Source organism: Megalops cyprinoides, chromosome 25 (assembly GCF_013368585.1).
Source record: "Megalops cyprinoides isolate fMegCyp1 chromosome 25, fMegCyp1.pri, whole genome shotgun sequence".
NCBI classification, from domain to species: Eukaryota; Metazoa; Chordata; class Actinopteri; order Elopiformes; family Megalopidae; genus Megalops; species Megalops cyprinoides.
The window spans coordinates 19,636,959-19,655,522 of NC_050607.1; the positions used below are offsets into that span (position 1 = coordinate 19,636,959).

An 18,564-nucleotide genomic window follows, 5' to 3' on the forward strand; every position below is an offset into this window, starting at 1 on the left:
TTTATACAGCTGGATACTTACTGAGGTAATTCTGGGTTAAGTTCCTTGGCTGAGGGTACAATAGCAGTGCTCCATCGGGGAATCGAATTGGCAACCTTTCGAGTACAAATCCTGTTCCTTACCACTATGCTACACTGCCGCATTATTTTCACTCAGTGTTCTGATTCACTCCAATGTGCTTGTGTCTCCTTGTTTAGGAGCCCTCGTTGTTTGCGGTCGCTAAGCTGCTGGAGACCGGCCTGGTCAACATGGACCGTATCGAGATCCTGTGGAGGCCCCTGACCGGTCACCTGCTAGAGGTGAGCACGTTTCAGTTCCCCTAGCTGTGTTTGGGAAGCGAGGTCTTAACCCTGCGCTCACACCAGCACACGCTGTATATTCACCAAGTCGCCGGGTCGCTATCGCCCAGCCCTATGGGCGCTATGTCGCTTGCAGCCAGCTTGTGGGCGTTGCTAATGTAGTTTTGAGGAAGTGGGCTACAAATGTATTGACAGAAGACGCTTCAAAAAAAAAATGTTTTGGAGGAAATTTATTTTCCTATAAAGAGTGTGATCTTGCTTCAAACACTACCATTTCACCGTGGACCGCAAAGCAGCATTCGCAGTCGCCGCTGTGGGAACTAAAATGCTAATAGAGGTTCAGATTAAGTTTAAGAAAACGTTTCACAGTGAAAGAATGTAAGAGGAACACATCTGCCCTCTGATTGGCCGTTGCTCGACTCTATTGCTGCTCATTTGCATAGAGTTGAACTTTGCTTAACTAACTTTTGTCGCCAAGTTGTGGCGATGTCGTCACCAGGTGACTTGTCACGCCATGTCGCTCAATGTGTAGCCCAGCAACCATTGGAAATGAATGACTTCCAGCCGCTTTGTCACTTGCTGTTGCTGCCGATGTGAGCGCAGGGTTAGAGGTTGGCTTATGCAGACTACAATACAGTACCTTTCGAAAGGTTGGACACACCTGATTAAGGTAATGGGAAACATACATTCAAAGACGTTTTGATGTAAAGATGCTTAAATGCTTGAAATTTGTTCCATAGACAAACAATACTAGTGAAGTTGATGCCTATGCATCAAAAAATACATGCATTTAAAAATTGGCTATTTTGAAGAATTTAAAATATAAGATAGCTTTCATTTGTTAATGAAACTTTTTTATCACTCATAATTCCATTTGTGCCATTTCATAGTTTTGATGTGGAAATGTGAAAAATAGTAAAAATAAAGAAAGAAAAGTGTGTCCAAACTTTTGACCAGTACTGTACGTACATGTCACAGGAACCTGTACATGGCAATGAATGGGCCAGATTCAGTATCCATGCTTAAACTAGCACGCAGTGTCTGTAGAAACTGTCCACTGAGTATTCTCACAGTGCTGACCTCCATGTTTGTGACTGTTGTCCCCCCTGCCCTCAGTGACACACGTCGTCGTATTTTAGCAGTAGCTCGGTCTGTTGGTTTGTATACATCCGTGAAAGTCGGGCGCCTTTGTCTGCGCGATGCCTTCTATTTTCATGTTTTTCTCTCTCTCTCTCTGTCTCCCTCTCTTCTGCCCACCCGTGTCGTTTGCAGAAGGTAAGTTCTGTGACTCCTCTCAGCCACTCTCTCTCTCTCAGAACCTGAGGGTTCGAGCTTCTCTCTTCTCTTCAATTCACACGTATTCAACTTCACTGTGAAAGGATCACATGTGGTAATCAAGTAGCACCTGCACTGTGAGAGAATTGGAGGTGCATTTCGTCAGACCTTCATTTGGCTTTCTGCGGTACGAATTGTACGTTTCTTCCTACAAAAAAATCCACGTTGAAATTCCCTCTGTGTACAATATATTACAAATTTTATGGAAAATTTACAGGCTTTACAGAAAATGCTATCATTTCCACATGATTGAGAAAAAGTGAACCATTTTTCGTTCTGTGTGCAGTATTTCAAGTTGAGAAAATCAACATGTATTAATGTCAGTGCTCACTGTGTGTTCAAAAAAATTTAGATTTGAAATGATCCTATTTATTGCACATTCAACAATTTCTACATTTGAATGGAATTTGGGAAGTGTAGGATGAATTTATGTCCAACCACCACACAGCCAGCACAATCACACACCCTTTGCATGCCATGATCACTGAATCAATCATGTTACATGTCCGTGGTATGAGAGTGTATGCAGGATGAATTATCAGGTGTGGGGTTTTCCCCAAGTACAGCTATGGTTGTTGCAGGTCATGTTGCTGTAGTGATGAGATGACCAATCATGTTTATGCTGATATGATTGTGTGGTAATCAGTGGGACTGGGAATCTCGTCTCTGCTGCACAGGGTATCATATGTGCAGTGACTGTGAGGGTGGATAGTGTTTGTGAGTGGGCAGGGTGGCTGTGAGCGTGGGCAGTGCCTGTGAGTGTGTTTGGTGTCTGTGAAGATGGGTGGTATCTGTGAGCGTCTAGGGTGCCTGCCAGTATGGGTAGTGTCTGTGAGTGCGTTCAGTCTCTGTGAGGATGGGAGTGTCTGTGAGCGTGTTCAGTGTCTGTGAGAATGAGCAGTGTCTGTGAGTGTGTTCAGTGTCTGTGAGAATGAGCAGTGTCTGTGAGTGTGTTCAGTGTCTGTGAGGATGGGAGGTGCCTGTGAGTGTGCTCAGTGTCTGTGGGTGTGCTCAGTGTCTGTGAGGATGAGCAGCGTCTGTGAGTGTGCTCAGTGTCTGTGAGGATGAGCAGCGTCTGTGAGTGTGATCAGTGTCTGTGAATGTGCTCAGTGTCTGTGAGGATGGGCAGTGTCTGTGAATGTGCTCAGTGTCTGTGAGGATGAGCAGCGTCTGTGAGTGTGCTCAGTGTCTGTGAGGATGAGCAGCATCTGTGAGTGTGCTCAGTGTCTGTGAGGATGGGCAGTGTCTGTGGGTGTGCTCAGTGTCTGTGAGGATGAGCAGTGTCTGTGAGTGTGCTCAGTGTCTGTGAGGATGGGAGGTGTCTGTGAATGCATTTGGTGTGTATGAGGATGGGCAATGCCTGTGAGTGTGACACTGTTGTGAGCATGACACGGTGTCTGTGAGCATTCTCACTGTCTGTGAGCGTGCAGTGTGAGGCAGGTGAGGCTCCACTCCCTCCCTATGCTGCCCCGCCCTCAGTCCTCCTCACTCTCTGCTCACACCTCTCTCCACGCTGTGTCCTGCAGGTCTGCCAGCACCCCAACTCTCGGATGAGGGAGTGGGGGGCGGAGGCAGTGACTTCCCTGATCAAAGCTGGCCTGGCCTACAAGCACGACCCCCCGCTGTCCCAGAACCAGGTACTCTGCTGAATGAAATATCTCTGCTACACAGTGCAATAGCTGCATAACTGATAGTTGTACATATAGCCTGCACTCAAGTATACTTTCTCTCATGCTCACTGTGCAATAGCTGTATATGACACAGTGCAATAGTTGTATAAATAATATTTGTACAGACACACAGCCTGCACTCATGTACAGTTTAACTCATGCTCATTATGCAGTAGCTGTTCATATATACCTCATTCATACCATCCTTATTCTATATATGTATCCTGCACTACTGTTGTTTGGTGTTTGTTGTTGTCACTTTAACATTATATGAAAAGCACTACGAGAGACACTGGAACCGGAGTCAAATTCCTTGTGTGTGCAGAAGCATGCTTTGCCAAAAAAGTCTGATTCTGATTCTAAAATGTGGCTGCCAATCTTAGATCAGTTGACTGTACTCAGGCCACATATTAAAAGGGTAATCATGGAACAGCTTCTCCTTGGAGCTGTGATCAACTGACCTTAGCGCACCCTTTGGGGATAAATTAGCTTACTGCAGGATGGGAGACTTGTGTTCGCAGTGATTGTGTCTGTGGGCGGGGTTATGTGCGAGACGGCCCAGCTGTGACTCCTCCCCCCTCCTCCGCCCCTCCCCTCCTCCCGCACAGAGGCTGCAGCTGCTGCTGCTGAACCCGCTGAAGGAGCTGTCCAACGTGCTGCACCCCGACATCCGGCAGAAGCAGCTGGAGAGCGTGCTGCAGATCCTGCAGAGCCAGGGGGACAGCCTGGGCCCCGGGTGGCCCCTGGTGCTGGGCGTCATCGGAGCCATCCGCAACGACCAGGGGTGAGCGATCCCAGAATCCTTCACTGTAGAGGGCTTCCTGTTTGTTTCGTCAGCCCCACGGGGACGGTTCTATCAGCCTAGCCTCACAGCCCATACAGTACCAGTCAAAAGTTTGGACACACTTTTATTTATTTATGTTAACTATTTTCCTCATTTTGGTATAATAAGACGTCAAAACTATGAAATAACACAAATGGAATTATGCAGTGACCAAAAAAGTGTTAAACAATCTGATATTTTATATTCTTCAAAATAGTCAAAAATATATTTTTTTAAATAAAAATTTTTTTGAAAAGAAATTCACACATAGGCATAAACGTCACAATTTATGTTTGTCTGTGGAACAAATTTCAAGCATTTAAGCGTAAATCTTTAGATTACATTGTCTTTGAATGCATGTTTCCCATTATCTTAGTCAGTTGTGTCCAGAATTTTGACTTGAACTGTATGTCAGCAACTGATGTTTTCCAAACCACCTTCTCCATGTCAGAATCAGTTTTGTTTAATGAACCTTATGAAATTTTTGAATCTCAATTAATAATGAGAAAATGTTAGTTGAAATTAAAATGATAAAAAAATGCTAACATTTAAGACTCCCCCTTTATTCTTTTTTGGGGTGACAGGAAATAGACCATATTCTTTTTTTTCCTCTGTACTGAATAGCTGAATCAATGCTCTCTTTCGCACAGGGAATCCTTAATCCGAACAGCCTTTCAGTGCCTGCAGTTGGTGGTGACGGACTTCCTACCCACAATGCCTTGCACGTGCCTACAGATTGTGGTGGAAGTGGCTGGCAGCTTTGGGCTTCAGAACCAAGAGCTCAACATCAGCCTCACTTCAATAGGCCTTCTGGTAAGACCTTCGGCCCTTTTGCAGTGAAAAAAAACAATGCCAGATGGCACTTTGCTGCCCCATTAGTACCACAACCACAATGCAAGAATGTGATTTTGGCATATTATGTAATTATGTAAAGAACTGGCCGTCTTCTGACTCACTGGCCATCTACCAACACAGACTGAAGACCCAACTCTTCACACTGCATCTTGGTTTCACCTCAATCCCCACCCCCTCACAACTGCTGCTTGTAGTACCTGCCGTTTATTTTACATGTAGTATTGTGATGTGTTTTGGATTCTGTGTTCTAGTGACTGATGTACATTGCATTACATTACACTTCCATCACAACAGAACATAAGTACATGGTCACATTGTTACCCAATTACTAGTACCATCAACACAATGCTAAAATGGGGTTAGCGCAATGATTGCTTTCTGATGTATAGTAGCATACGTGGCTTCCCTTTTCTAGCAAGGTTGCAATAGTTAACTTAGGGTAGGGCTTGAATAGTGTTATGTTCACACTCAGATGTGTTAGTCTGGTCTGACACTGTTGCTCATTCAACTTGAATGGATGCTCTTAGGTTCTGTTGTGCTGGATAAGAGTATCTGCTAAATGCATGTAATGTAATGGAATGGACGTCAATGGGGCCCCTCTTTTTTTTTGCAGTGGAACATCTCGGACTACTTCTTCCAACGGGGTGAGACCATCGAGCAGGAGCTGAACAGGGAGGAGGCGGCGCTGGAGAAGCAGGCCCGGGAGAAAGGCGTGGCCCTCAACCGGCCCTTCCACCCGGCCCCGCCCTTCGACTGCCTGTGGCTGTGCCTGTACGCCAAGCTGGGGGAGCTGTGTGTGGACCCGCGGCCGGCGGTGCGCAAGAGCGCCGGGCAGACGCTCTTCTCCACCATCAGCGCCCACGGCACCCTGCTGCAGCAGCCCACCTGGCACACGGTGGTCTGGAAGGTGCCCGTTCAATGCCACGCCACACTCTTACAATTGCTTTAGCCTCTCTTCAACTGACTGATAGCCCGGCACGACTCGTCTACATGATGGGGTTCTGGGGACAGGCATTGCCTCAGTATTAGACATCCCACCTGTTTTTTAAAATTACATTACATTATTGTCATGTAGCACACACTCTTATCCAGAGCCATTTACACAGGTTACAGTTTTATCCATTTATACAGATCCATCTGTACAATCTCCTCAATGGGCGGAGATTGCACAAGTTAACTTGTGGTAGGGCTTGAATAGTGTTATGCTCACACTCACTGGTCTGGGAGTGTTGTTAGCCTGGTCTTACCCTGTTGCTTATTCAACTGGATACACTTAATGTTCTATTTTCCTGGAGGTCGCTCTGGATAAGAGCGTCTGCTAAATGCATGTAATGTAATGCAATATTTACTGAGGCACTTCTGGGTTGGATACCTTGCCCAAGGGTGCAACAGTGCCCCAGTGGGGAATCACACCAGCAGCCTTTTGGTTACAAGCCCTACTCCTTACCACTACGCTGCTGCCCAAAGAAGTATGAAGCCTTGTGTGCGGACTGAACTAGGAACCACCTGATTACATAGCATTGAATTTAGCCACTGCGCTACTTGAACTCACCACTTACCACTGTGCCACTTCAAATCTGTAAAATATCATGTACCACAAACTGCGATGCATGTACAGCACCAGTCAAAAGTTTGGACACACCTGTGTAAGAAAATGGGAAACATGCATTCGAAGACATTTTGATCTATAGACTTAAATGCTTAAATGCTTGAAATTTGTTTTCCTTGACAAGCTGATGCCTATGTATGAATTTCCTTCCAAGAAATTTCAAGAAGAATCTGAAATATAAGGGAGTTGTGATTGGTTTATAACATTTTTTTGGTCACTGCATAATTCCATTTCATAGTTTTGATGTCTTTACTATTACTCTAAAATGTTGAAAATAGTAAAAATAAAAGAAGAAAAGCATGTCCGAAGTTTTGACTGGTACTGGTATCTGAGTGAGTTGCAGAGTTGTGGTCTTGGGGTGTAATCTAAAAACCAAAATTAGGGCAGCAGTGTAGCATAGTGGTAAGGAGCAGGGCTCGTGACTGAAAGACTGAAAGATTACCGGTTCAATTCCCCACTGGGGCACTGCTGCTGTACATTTGGGCAAGGTACATAACCCACAATTGCCTCAGTAAATACCCAGCTGTATAAATGAATAGCATTGTGAAAACTGTGACTGTAACCAATGTAAGCCGCTCTGGATAAGAGTGTCAGCTAAGTGTCAAGAATGTAATGAATGTAGTGTAATGTCTCTTCCGCCTCAGGTCCTCTTCCACCTGCTGGACTGCGTTAGAAAGTCCTCCACCACGGCGGACAAGGAGAAGATCGAGTCCGGGGGCGGGAACATCCTCATCCACCACTCACGCGACACGGCGGAGAAGCAGTGGGCGGAGACCTGGGTGATGACGCTGGCCGGGGTGGCCCGGATCTTCAACACACGCAGATACCTGCTGCAGTCTCTAGGTGGGTGGGGTCACCTGGGGCCAGGAGGGTGGGTGGGTCCAGAGAAGCCTATTTTCTTAACCCTGGGTGTACTTAAAATGCACTGAGGGCTGCAAGGGAAAACTCCTGAGAACAAACTCTGTGTACAGTAGATGTACAGTACCAGTCAAAAGTTTGGACACATTTGCTTAAAATAATGGGAAACATGCATTCAAAGAAACCGTCTTCTAAAGATTTATGCTTAAATGCTTGAAATTTGTTTCTTAGTCAAATTTAAATAATGAAGTTGATGCCTATGTATGAATTTCTTTGTAAAATTTTTTAAAAATATTTTTTAGCTATTTTGAAGAATCTAAAATATAATATTTGTTTTAATATTGTTTTGTCTATAACCCTTTTTTGGTCACTGCATAATTCCATTTGTGTTGATTTTGTGTTATTGTAAAATGTGGAAAATAGTAAAAACGTGTCCAAATTTTTGACTGGTGCTGTAGACCCTTTCTGCAGTGTGAGTAGGTGTCTCCTCCTTACTGTTCCCACTGCTGCTGTGTCCACAGGGGACTTCTTCAAGGCCTGGGAGGTGCTGCTGGACCACATCCAGTCTGCCGCCCTCAGCAAGAACAACGAGGTCTCTCTGGCTGCGCTGAAGAGCTTTCAGGAGATCCTTCAGATCGTCACGCCCGTCAGGGACTCAGAGAAGCCTGACGCCCTCGCCGCCATGGGCGTCCCCGCCCTGGAGGACCCGGTGTCGGCCGCCGGGCCTGGCAGACCCCTACCGAGCTCCGATTCGCCGGCAGAGAGGCTGGCCCCACCCCCCGGGGTGGAGGAGGAGGAGGTGGACGACTCAGCCCTGTGGTGGTCGGCGTGGAACACCTGGTACCGGACGGGCACGGAGTGCACGCGGCCGCCCTCAGCCTCCGACAAGCTGGCCTTCATCCCCAGCCAGCCCTTCCTCACCGCCCTGGTGCAGATCTTCCCCGCCCTCTACCAGCATGTCAAGGCCCGCTTCAGCATGGACGACCTGAGGAAGCTGGGCGTCATCCTGCACGGCGCCGTCTCCGTGCCCATCAGCTCCGACGCCTCCCCCTTCATCCTGCCCTCCTACACCGAGGCCGTGCTCACCAGCCTCCAGGAGGCGGTGCTCACCGCGCTCGACGTCCTCCAGAAGGTGGGGCTTGTGCCGGAGAGGGGGTGGGGCTTAAGCTGGAGAGGGGGTGGGGCTTGTGGTGGCCAGGGAGGTGGGGCTCCTGCTGGAGAGGGGGAGGGGCTTGTAATTGTGGGAGGAGTTATGTGTTACCTGTTAGAGTAGTGTAATACTTTTTTTTCTAATTTGGCAGATGCTTTTATCCATAGTGACGTATAAGTGAAGCAGAGTACAACGCAATGCTAGGGTTTTTCTAGGGTAATACTAAGGCTTGTTCCCTCAAAGTGCTGCACATCCTCCAGAAGGTGGCGCCCACGCTAGTAGGAGAAGCCGGCCTTTCCTGCCCCTCTCTGTTAATGTGCTGGAACGTTCCACCTTGGAGCAGACGCCTGTAATGGCATGAGTTGCGCTGTTCAGTGTTGGAGTTGAACATCATGTTTTTAATGCTGGAGTGCATGGTTTCACCATCCTTTAGGTCCTCATGTTTGTCCAGCTGCTTAGAAACTAGTTTATGGATTTTGAAAGATTTTACTTTTCCGTATGGCATGGAATTTTCTACCGAGGCTGTGGAGAAGCTGACCAACACTTCACACAAAAGCGAGCACAAAAGAGCAACCGTACATTATTACATTACATTATTGCCATTTAGCAGACGCTCTTATCCAGAGTGACTTACATAGGTTACAGTTCTTTACAATGTTATCCATTTATACAACTGGATATTTACTGTGGCAATTGTGGGTTAAGTACCTTGCCCAAGGGTACAGCAGCAGTGCCCCAGTGGGAAATTGAACCGGCAACTTTTTGGTTACGAGTTCTCTTTCTACTATGTTACACTGCTGTTGTCACAGCCAATAATTTATTTTAAAAGCCAACAAACAAAACCGCCTGAGCAAACAGTCAGCAGAAACAAAGGGACCCTCCCCGCTCTCCAGCCACACACCTGTATTTAATAGGCCTTTAATTAATCAGGTGTGGCCCCTTACCCAATGGACTGATTCCTATACACAAATGCAATTATCACTCGAGGATTAAATTAGCCTGGATAAAATGGAATTGATGAGTGAGCTCAGTTATTTACAATTTTGGAAATGGAAGAAAACAATCCTTGTACGTTCACCAAGTGACAATTTAACAAAGTCTTGGGGGAAGGTGAAGGTTCTCCTTCACAGAAAGCGTAGCCACTTCTTTCTTCTCACTTCTCTCTGTGAGTGCTGGTGCCGTGTTCTCAGCGCTGAGGGCATCTGGTCTCCTCTTGTTCCCTGTGCAGGCCATCTGCGTGGGGCCGGAGAGCATGCAGGTCATGTACCCGGCCATCTTCGACCAGCTGCTCCTGTTCGTGGAGTTCTCCTGCAAGCCCCCGCAGTACGGCAAGCTGGAGACCAAGCACGTCGCCAACGCCAAGTACAGCCAGGTGAGCATTCCAACAGGGGTGTGTGTCCGCAAGGCCTGGGTTTGCCGTGGTGTTCTAACAGGGGTGCGTGTTTGCAAGGCCTGGGTTTGCCGTGGTGTTGTAACAGGAGTGTGTGTTTGCAAGGCCTGGGTTTGCCGTGGTGTTGTAACAGGAGTGTGTGTTTGCAAGGCCTGGGTTTGCCGTGGTGTTGTAACAGGAGTGTGTGTTTGCAAGGCCTGGGTTTGCCATGGTGTTCTAACATGGCCGTGTGTCTGCAAGGCCTGGGTTTGTCAGGGTGTTCTAACAGAGGCACAAGTCTGCAAAGTCTCAGGTTTGAGGTCGCAAGTGGGATATTTCTCTAGAGGGGCAGCTCTCCCTGTTGTCTGTCTCTCTGTACACTGTCACTTTCCCGTTGAGATTTGTGAAGCGTCCCTCTTTCTCGGTACCGTCTGCACACGCCCTTGTCCTCTGTAGGATGTCATAAGCACTGCTTTCGTATCCAGCAGCGTGTCCCCGCAACGCCAGCATCTTGGACTGGCTCGAATCAGTATTGGCTCAGGCAGTGAAATGAGCCTGTACATAAATCACTCCTTTATCCCAAATGCTCGATACCCCTGCAGCCCCAGAATGGAAAACAGCAGACAAAGTAGTAATTAAGCTGTGCCGATTGTAGGGCAGACAGAGGTGAGACTTTGGATAGGAATAGTGTCATCAGAGAAAGGATATTTGTCCGTTCATATTGATAGTTGGTGTCATACTATCATACTACTCATACTGTATGTTGTGTGTTATGTATTTATATTATCCCAGCCACTACATTGATCATTGATTACGTCTTCAAATGGAAAATTCCTCTATTTTCTGTTATTTGTTCTTTTTTAATCCATTTTTAAGCCAAGGCACATTATTATTATATTATTGGCATTTTTAGCAAATACTCTTATCCAAAGCGACTTACATAGCTTACAATTTTTTACATGTTACCCAGTTATACAGCTGGATATTTACTGAGGCAGGTCTGGGTTAAGTATCTTGCCCAAGGGTATAACAGTAGTGCCCCAGCAGGGAGTTGAATCCGCAACCTTTCAGTTACGAATCCTGCTCCTTACCACTATGCTACACTGCTGCCCCAGTTCACCTTAGTAAGCTGATCTGAGAACAGTTGATGTTATTTTGGGGATATTGGCATAGTCTTTCCTCTGTTGTGGCTTATTGTTGCTATATTGTCAGCTATGCTTGGTATGTATGTCATGACAGTGTAGCATCAGATTCTAACGCAGGTGGTTCAGACTCTGTACAGAACATTAAAGTGTCCTTTTTCAGATTACAGTGAATGAGTTAATGTTTTTGTGGTCTTCTCTCATTCTGTTTTCTGATCTGCACAATGGATCGGCTTTAGATCCAACTGTTTGCCCCGGTGAGTTCCCTCTCCTTCAGTTTATTTTTAGCTTGAAAGATAAGGCCAACAGATGGTCTTTAATGCCATGGTAGGCGCCTCTACCTGATTGTACAGTGTCCCTTGCACTGCCTTGTGGGATACCGCTGTCTGCCATGACCTCATCCTGACTGTCGTGTTTTCCTCGCTGTGCTTCCTTGCTTTCACTCCTGATTGCATCTTGTGTTTGGTTGTGAATCCACTGACTCTGTTGCATGACCTTTCACCTTTGGCATTTCATTGCTGGCTTGGCGCCCTATGATGTATCACCTGGTGCAAAACAAAGCTATTGAGATACTGGATGTGATTTCTGTATTGAACTACTATTCCCATCATGCATTCAGGCCTCTCAGAAAGAGGTCGCTCCTCCCTAATGTGATGTTCTGCTTTCTAATCGTGATGATCGGCACACTGAAGGCAGAAAGAGTATTTTGCTGAATAATATAACAGCCAGACCCACTAACAGCAGAAGAAATGCAGCCAGTCAATGCTTTGCGTATGCTCTGCTCCATGTCCCAGTACAAAGGTCACCAAACAATCACATGTAGCTGTGCAGACAGTGCTGCTGGGAAATGTAGTTTGATTGTGTGTTATTACAATCATTGTTGTACTTTTTTGAGTAACCATTGAAGACCATAAAGACCTTTGCATTCCATCATGAAGAAGTCCGTGGCATGCTGTCACCTTGGGTTAGCTGTTTGAAAGGAAAGGGCATGAGGTGAGAGCTGAGCTTCAGTTCACTACAGCTCTTTCTCTCTCTCTCCGCCCCTCTTCTTTCTGATTGGCCCACAGGCGGAGTGGGTGGCGTTAAATTACGTCCCCTTCGCGGAGAGGTCCCTGGAGGTGGTGGTGGACCTGTACCAGAAAACGGCCTGTCACAAGTCTGTGGTCAGTGAGAGCGTTCTGCAGAACATCATAAAGGTAAGCCAGTCCCGTTCACGCTCTCACTGCAGCCATTACACCCCGCTGGGAGTTCGTGCAATCCCATCATGCACTGCTACTCAACACATGCCAAAGTACAGCACCAGTCAAAAGTTTGGACTCACTTTTCAGGTGTGTCGAAACTTTTGACTGGTATTGTATATGGCCTAGACGAAATCTAGATTTTCATTGAAAGATCTCTGCCATCGCAGGTGTTGGTTCCCAAATCTACAGGCCTGTGTTCTAACCCTTCCTAGTATTTCAGTGTGAGCTGGCAATATTCAGAGACGATGCAAGATTTGGTCAAAACTTCCCCCGCTGTTGCTATGAGAGATAGGAGTGCAGTAAATATCCGTTACAGTCCCTTGTTATGGAGGAGGATGCCAGCTATTCTCTGTCCTGTGGGGTATAACTCATAGCCATAAAGTCACTTCCTTATAGTAATGTGCTGGAAAGAGTGGCTTTTATTTTACTCTATGGGTGGACTGTGGACAGTTAAACTTGAAAACCCTGGGAGCGACACAGGTGGTTTTTGGCCCTTTTGGACACTATGTTTCCATGCCAGTGGTCATCCCAGAGCTGAAACTAACATATTGTTAATGTTACTGTGTTTGATTGCTGGAGCTTAAGATGGCTTGATCAGGTGAACATTAGATTACGTTATTGGCATTTGGCAGATGATCTTATCCATAGTGACTTACATAGGTTACATTTTTTTGCATGTTACCCATTTATACAGCTGGATATTTACTGAGGCAATTCTAGGTTAAGTACCTTGCCCAAGGGTACAACAGCAGTGTCCCAGCGGGGAATCGAAATGGCAACCTATCAGTTATGAGTCCTGTTCCTTACCACTATGCTACACTGCCACCTAAAAGTAATACAGGCTTTCATGGTAGCTGAGGTCTCGCCACACAGCCCCAGAGGTGTGGACAGGATTAAAACGATCACGCTGGAAAGCCTATGTAAGGCGCAGATCCTAAAGTTAAAGCTGAGCAGCGGAAGCTTATAAGTCTTCAAGTCGAAGTTCTCCTCAGGACCTCAAAAGCTTAGGTCGCACACTGCCACTCAGTGCTGTCTTATTGCTCTGACCTCCCTTTAATCGTCGGGCTGTTATTGCCTCACAGAGGAGCTTTACTTTTCCCATTTCTTTGTAATGTGTGTGCAATGTGTAATGAGTCTGTGGTTTAATAGGCCTTGTTTTTACCCCCCGTCCCCTTTCTGCAGACTCTGAGGATACCCCTGGGGCTGAAGTACGCCTGCCCTTCGGAGAGCACCTGGAAGCTGGCTGTCTCCTCCCTGCTAAAGGTGCTGTCCATAGGACTCCCAGTCGCCCGGCAACACGTGTCCTCCGGGAAGTTTGACGGCATGTGGCCCGAACTTGCAAACGCTTTCGAAGACTTCCTGTTCCCAAAAAGGTGTAGTATTCGACTCTTTTCCTGCCCCTGTGTGATTTCATTGGTTCCCATGTATCTGGGTGTGGCAAGTCTGGCCCGCTTTGGGAGTAGTCAGGCTCCCTGATGATCAAACTCGCCCAAAGTCACAATGTGACAACATTACTATGGGACAGAAAGTATAAATATGTTTATCGGGAAATCTGTCATCCACTTGAATTGAGGTGCTGTGGCAGAAGTAGATTGTTTGAAAATATCAAATATAAAAAAGATGTCTCCACTGTTCACAATCAGCATTAGACTTTAGTGGCCAAGCATGCTTCTACACATACAAGGAATTTGACTCCGGTTCCAGTGTCTCTTATAGTGCTTGCATACATCAAAGTGACAACAAGTACCAAACAACAGTAGTGCAGGATACATATATAGAATAAGGATGGTATGAATGAGGTATATATGAACAGCTGTTGCACAAACATGATTAAAGTGTATATGAGTGCAGGCTATGAATCTTTGCAAGTATTAGTTATGTACAGCTATTGCACTGTGTTATATACAGCTATGAGCATGAGATAATGTGTACTTGAGTGCAGCCTATGGATATGTACAACTATTGGTTATACCACTATTGCCCTATGGACACGTGTTTGCTTAAATAAGTTGTACAGACCACTATGGTATTTATCATCCAGTTTGCGTTCAGGAGAGGGCAGGAACTTTTCTTAAAAGAAGATGCAGAGGCTGCATCATCATAACGATCTGTTCACATCTTTTTTTTCAGCACACCTCCCGACAATTTGTCCATCCAGGAGTTCCAGAAGAATGAGAGCATCGATGTCGAGGTACATTAACATTAGCCGGTTGACGCTGTATGTAAATGATGGTGTTACAAACTAAGCAAAGGTCGTCACGGCCGCCATGTTTTTGCGACTTGCACTCACAGGTGGTCCAGCTCATCAGCACGGAGATCCTGCCTTTCGCCAACTTCATCCCCAAAGAGTTTGTGGGCCAGATCATGGCGATGCTCAACAGAGGGTCCATCCACTCCCAGTCGTCTTCTTTCACAGGTCAGAGGGGGGCGCCGGGGTCTGCAGCTGGTCAGTCATAGCCACAGGTTTTTCCATCCTAGCTTGCTTAGTGCATGGAGGACGACATTCACTATTGTTGCAGCAGAACTTCCACCTCACTTATGGGGGGTTATATGGGGATAGCAGTGTGGCATAGTGGTAAGGAGCAGGGCTTGTAAGGAGCAGAAGCTTGTAAGTCTTCAAGTCGAAGTTCTCCTCAGGACTTAGGTCGCGCACTGCCACTCAGTGCTGTCTTATTGCTCTGACCTCGCTTTAATCGTTGGGCTGTTATTGCCTCACAGAGGAGCTTTACTTTTCCCAATTCTTTGTAATGTGTGTGTAATGTGGGCTTGTAACCAAAAGGTGGCTAGATTGATTCCCTGCTGGGGAACTGCTGTTGTTCCCTTGGGCAAGGTACTTTACCCAGAATTGCCTCGGTAAATACCGAGCCGCAAAAATGGACAACATGAAAATTGCAACCCACGTACAATCTGGATAAAAGTGTCTGCTAAATTACAATAATATAATGTAATTCTCTAGGTCACAGAGGTAGAAAAGTGGTTTTATGTTAGGAGGATGCAGGCTTTAAAGGAACATCCACAGACTTCAAAATAACCCATCAGAGAGGATTGGTTCTCAGTTAATGCATCATAGATATAGATCTAATGTAGATAGATCGTGGGTTTCTCCACATATCATAAAGACAAGTGCTCGTAAAGATATGCTGGATCATGCATGCACCCCCCCCCCCCCCCCTCCTTTACATTACATTACATTACATTACATTACATTACATTATGTCATTTAGCAGACACTCTTACCCAGAGCAACTTCTGTATACTACTGTATACTACAAGAGGTCAGTAAGAGTTAAGTGCTACACTAGTGTAGAGTGCTTTTTTAATAGAAAGTCGGGATAGATGGGACAGATAGAGTGGAAGGTAGACTAGAGATAAAGCTTAAAGAGAAGAGTTTTCAGCTTTCTCTTGAAGGCACCCAGGGGGTCTGCTTTTACAGAGGCGGAGCTGGACGTACGCATGCGGGAGGAGTTCTCCAAGGTGTGCTTCGAGACGCTGCTGCAGTTCTCCTTCAGCGGGAAGGTGTCCACGCCGCAGGAGGGCTACATCTCGCGCATGGCCCTCTCCGTGCTCCTCAAGCGCTCCCAGGACGTCCTGCGCCGCTACGTGGAGGACGAGAGGCTGAGCGGCCGCTGCCCGCTCCCCAGGTGAGCCCGGTGCCCGCCCCCCAAACCGCGACACCCCGCAGGCAGCCTGGAATGCACAGCATGCCTATTACATTAAAAGCATTTAGCAGACACTCTTATTCAGAGCGACTTCCAGCACAAGTGTCTCCATTCAAGTTAAATGAGCAACAGTTTCAGACCAGGCTAACAACACTCCCCGGCCAGTGAGTGTAAGCCTAACACCATTCAAGCCTTACTCTGACAAAAGGCAAGTATACTATGATACGACAGTCCATAATACATCATAATACTACACATAAAATGAATATCAAATGCAAGAAGTAGCAGGTGTTAGGGGGTAGGGATTGAAGTGGAACCGAGATGCAGTCTGAAGAGGTGGGTCTTCAGTCTGCATTGGAAGATGGCCAGTGATTCCGCTGTCCTAACCCCCGTGTGGAGTTCATTTCTCCATGGAGGGGCCAGTACAGGCAGGGATCGTCAGTCATATGTAGGTTACTGCACAGTTACTCACAGACTCACACAGCAAAGACAGCACAGGTCAGTATTTCAATCACTGTCTCAGACAGCCAGGACTACACAGGTAGTCCAAGGTAGTTCAAATTCAATTTCAAATTAAATACTTGATTAGCATATCTGTCCCAGTGGTAACAATGTTGTCAAGGCAATCATTCTTATAATCATGTCGGTCGTTATAAACAGAACTGCACAGGTAATCAAAGGTAGTGGCTGTGTCTGACACTGTATGGACTGTACAGGTAATCAGAGGTACTTCAAATTCAAATTCAAATGCTCTATTGGCATGAGGTTTCAATGGTAACAATATTGCCAAAGCAATCATTCTTATAATCGCGTTGGTAATTATAACTGGGGTAGAGACTGTTAGTCACAGCTGAATCAATGCATTGTCATCTTTTTCAGTCAGTCTGATTCCCCTGCCTTCTGCTTCTCTCGCAATGCCATTGTGTTATTATATATGTAGTCAGATGTTCTTTTCGCTGTCTTCCTAACTGGCCTGTCCTCCATTCTCTGAGGGAAAGGGAGGTTGGTGTATTAAATATGTTATTCACGTACGGGCCTGAGTATATTAAACAGCGGTTTATGCTTTTATTTCCTCACCAGGCAACAGGTAACGGAAATCATCTTCGTCCTCAAAGCAATTAGCACCCTGATGGACTCCCTCAGGAAGACCCAGCCCGAAAACGGTGAGTGCAGACCCTTCCAAAAATGAGGCACGAGGCCTGCTTAGCGGAGGGGATCAAGAGGAAATACAGAGTAGCCCTTAGACATAGTGAAGTACATTTTATGCACATTCATCATTTGTGTGAGTAATGCCTTCTTTATTATAGCATTGGTGTCACGATAACACGGTTTAGTGTGTTGAATAAGTCTGAAAGAGAGACTGGAAGCCAAGAGATAGAGAAACACAGTAACACAGGAGATAGGGAAGCGAAGTACATTAGCACATAGAGAAGTACAATGTGGACAGAGAAGCAGACAGGTAAGTACAGAGATATAGCAAACAGAAGTGTAATAGTTAGTGTCTGTAATGATTTGGGACTGATGTCTCTGCCGCCTCCTCTGTGTCGGCCACAGTGGACGGGAACACCTGGGCGCAGGTGATAGCGCTGTACCCGACCCTCGTAGAGTGCATAACGTGCTCCTCCCCTGAGGTCAGCTCCGCCCTGAAGGAGGCCCTGGGGCCCTTCAAAGACTTCATGCAGCCGCCGGTGGCTAAAGTTCTGAACGGAGAATCCTGACCTCACGCACCTCAGGAGGCTCCGGGCAGCTTTCAGGGGGTAAGAGGGAGGGAACCGAGGTGTTTCCTCCCGGCAACAAGCGTACGGACTCTTTACTCGACACAAGCCCATCTCACGGACCGTAACCCGGGGCAACTGTGACGGTCAGCCCCGACGACGACGACAGGTCTGTCTGACCTCAGAATAAGCTTCTCATGCAAGTGGATAACCCGATCTGATTGGCTGGACTTCTGCATCAGCTGCTACAGTAAAATTGCAGTGTTTTTTTTTTTGGTTTTGTTTTTCTTCAAGGGAGGGTCAATGTGCAGTGTGTGGTTATAGTGTTAATGATGTAATTAAAGAATTAAGAAGTCTTTGGTCTTTATTGATCAGAACAAAGCAAATAATAACAACAACAACAAACACGGCAAGGTTTTTTTTTTTTTCTTTTTTTGCAAGTTCTTACTGTAACATTCCATGTAATTTGAGCCAGCCGATGACGGGATGTACTTGTGTGTGTACAATAAATGGTACAGATCTGTATTAAAAAGTTTATTTTCTCTGCGTTTATGCCTCTAAGTCTTTTACTAAGGGGAATAACCCTGGTTTGTTCCAAAGTACTCTATACAGAGAAAAATTACCTCAAAACCACACAGAACCAAGAGACCACAAGGCTAAACTTATGTATGAACATATAGGCCAAAACGATTCTTGATGCTCCACTTCTATTCCATTCTCATAAATAACATGCTTGGGCATTCAATTCCATGTGTCTGTTCAGTTACAGGGATTTGATGTGTTATCTCCATTGTTCCTTGCATTGCATATGTTCTGACAAAATGTTGGACCATGTAAAC

At 46.2% G+C, this 18,564-nt stretch overlaps 1 protein-coding gene across 2 annotated transcripts in view; it reads left to right on the top strand.

Moving 5' to 3' along the window:
- The window catches only part of LOC118771892 (protein MON2 homolog), a 58,249-nt gene extending 40,044 nt beyond the window's left edge, over positions 1-18,205 (top strand). The window contains exons 20-35 of one of the 2 annotated variants that reach the window (XM_036520037.1): positions 198-299; positions 3,161-3,271; positions 3,913-4,088; positions 4,778-4,940; positions 5,596-5,889; positions 7,236-7,434; positions 7,971-8,581; positions 9,828-9,971; positions 11,350-11,367; positions 12,178-12,306; positions 13,534-13,724; positions 14,482-14,542; positions 14,644-14,767; positions 15,785-15,992; positions 17,091-17,173; positions 17,565-18,205. In XM_036520037.1, coding sequence (XP_036375930.1) covers positions 198-299; positions 3,161-3,271; positions 3,913-4,088; positions 4,778-4,940; positions 5,596-5,889; positions 7,236-7,434; positions 7,971-8,581; positions 9,828-9,971; positions 11,350-11,367; positions 12,178-12,306; positions 13,534-13,724; positions 14,482-14,542; positions 14,644-14,767; positions 15,785-15,992; positions 17,091-17,173; positions 17,565-17,728 — 2,778 coding nt within the window. In that variant the 3' untranslated portion in view covers positions 17,729-18,205. The remainder of the gene's footprint in view (positions 1-197; positions 300-3,160; positions 3,272-3,912; positions 4,089-4,777; positions 4,941-5,595; positions 5,890-7,235; positions 7,435-7,970; positions 8,582-9,827; positions 9,972-11,349; positions 11,368-12,177; positions 12,307-13,533; positions 13,725-14,481; positions 14,543-14,643; positions 14,768-15,784; positions 15,993-17,090; positions 17,174-17,564) is intronic. The other variant, XM_036520038.1, reaches the window with a different exon arrangement.
- The last annotated feature ends 359 nt before the right edge of the window (positions 18,206-18,564 follow it).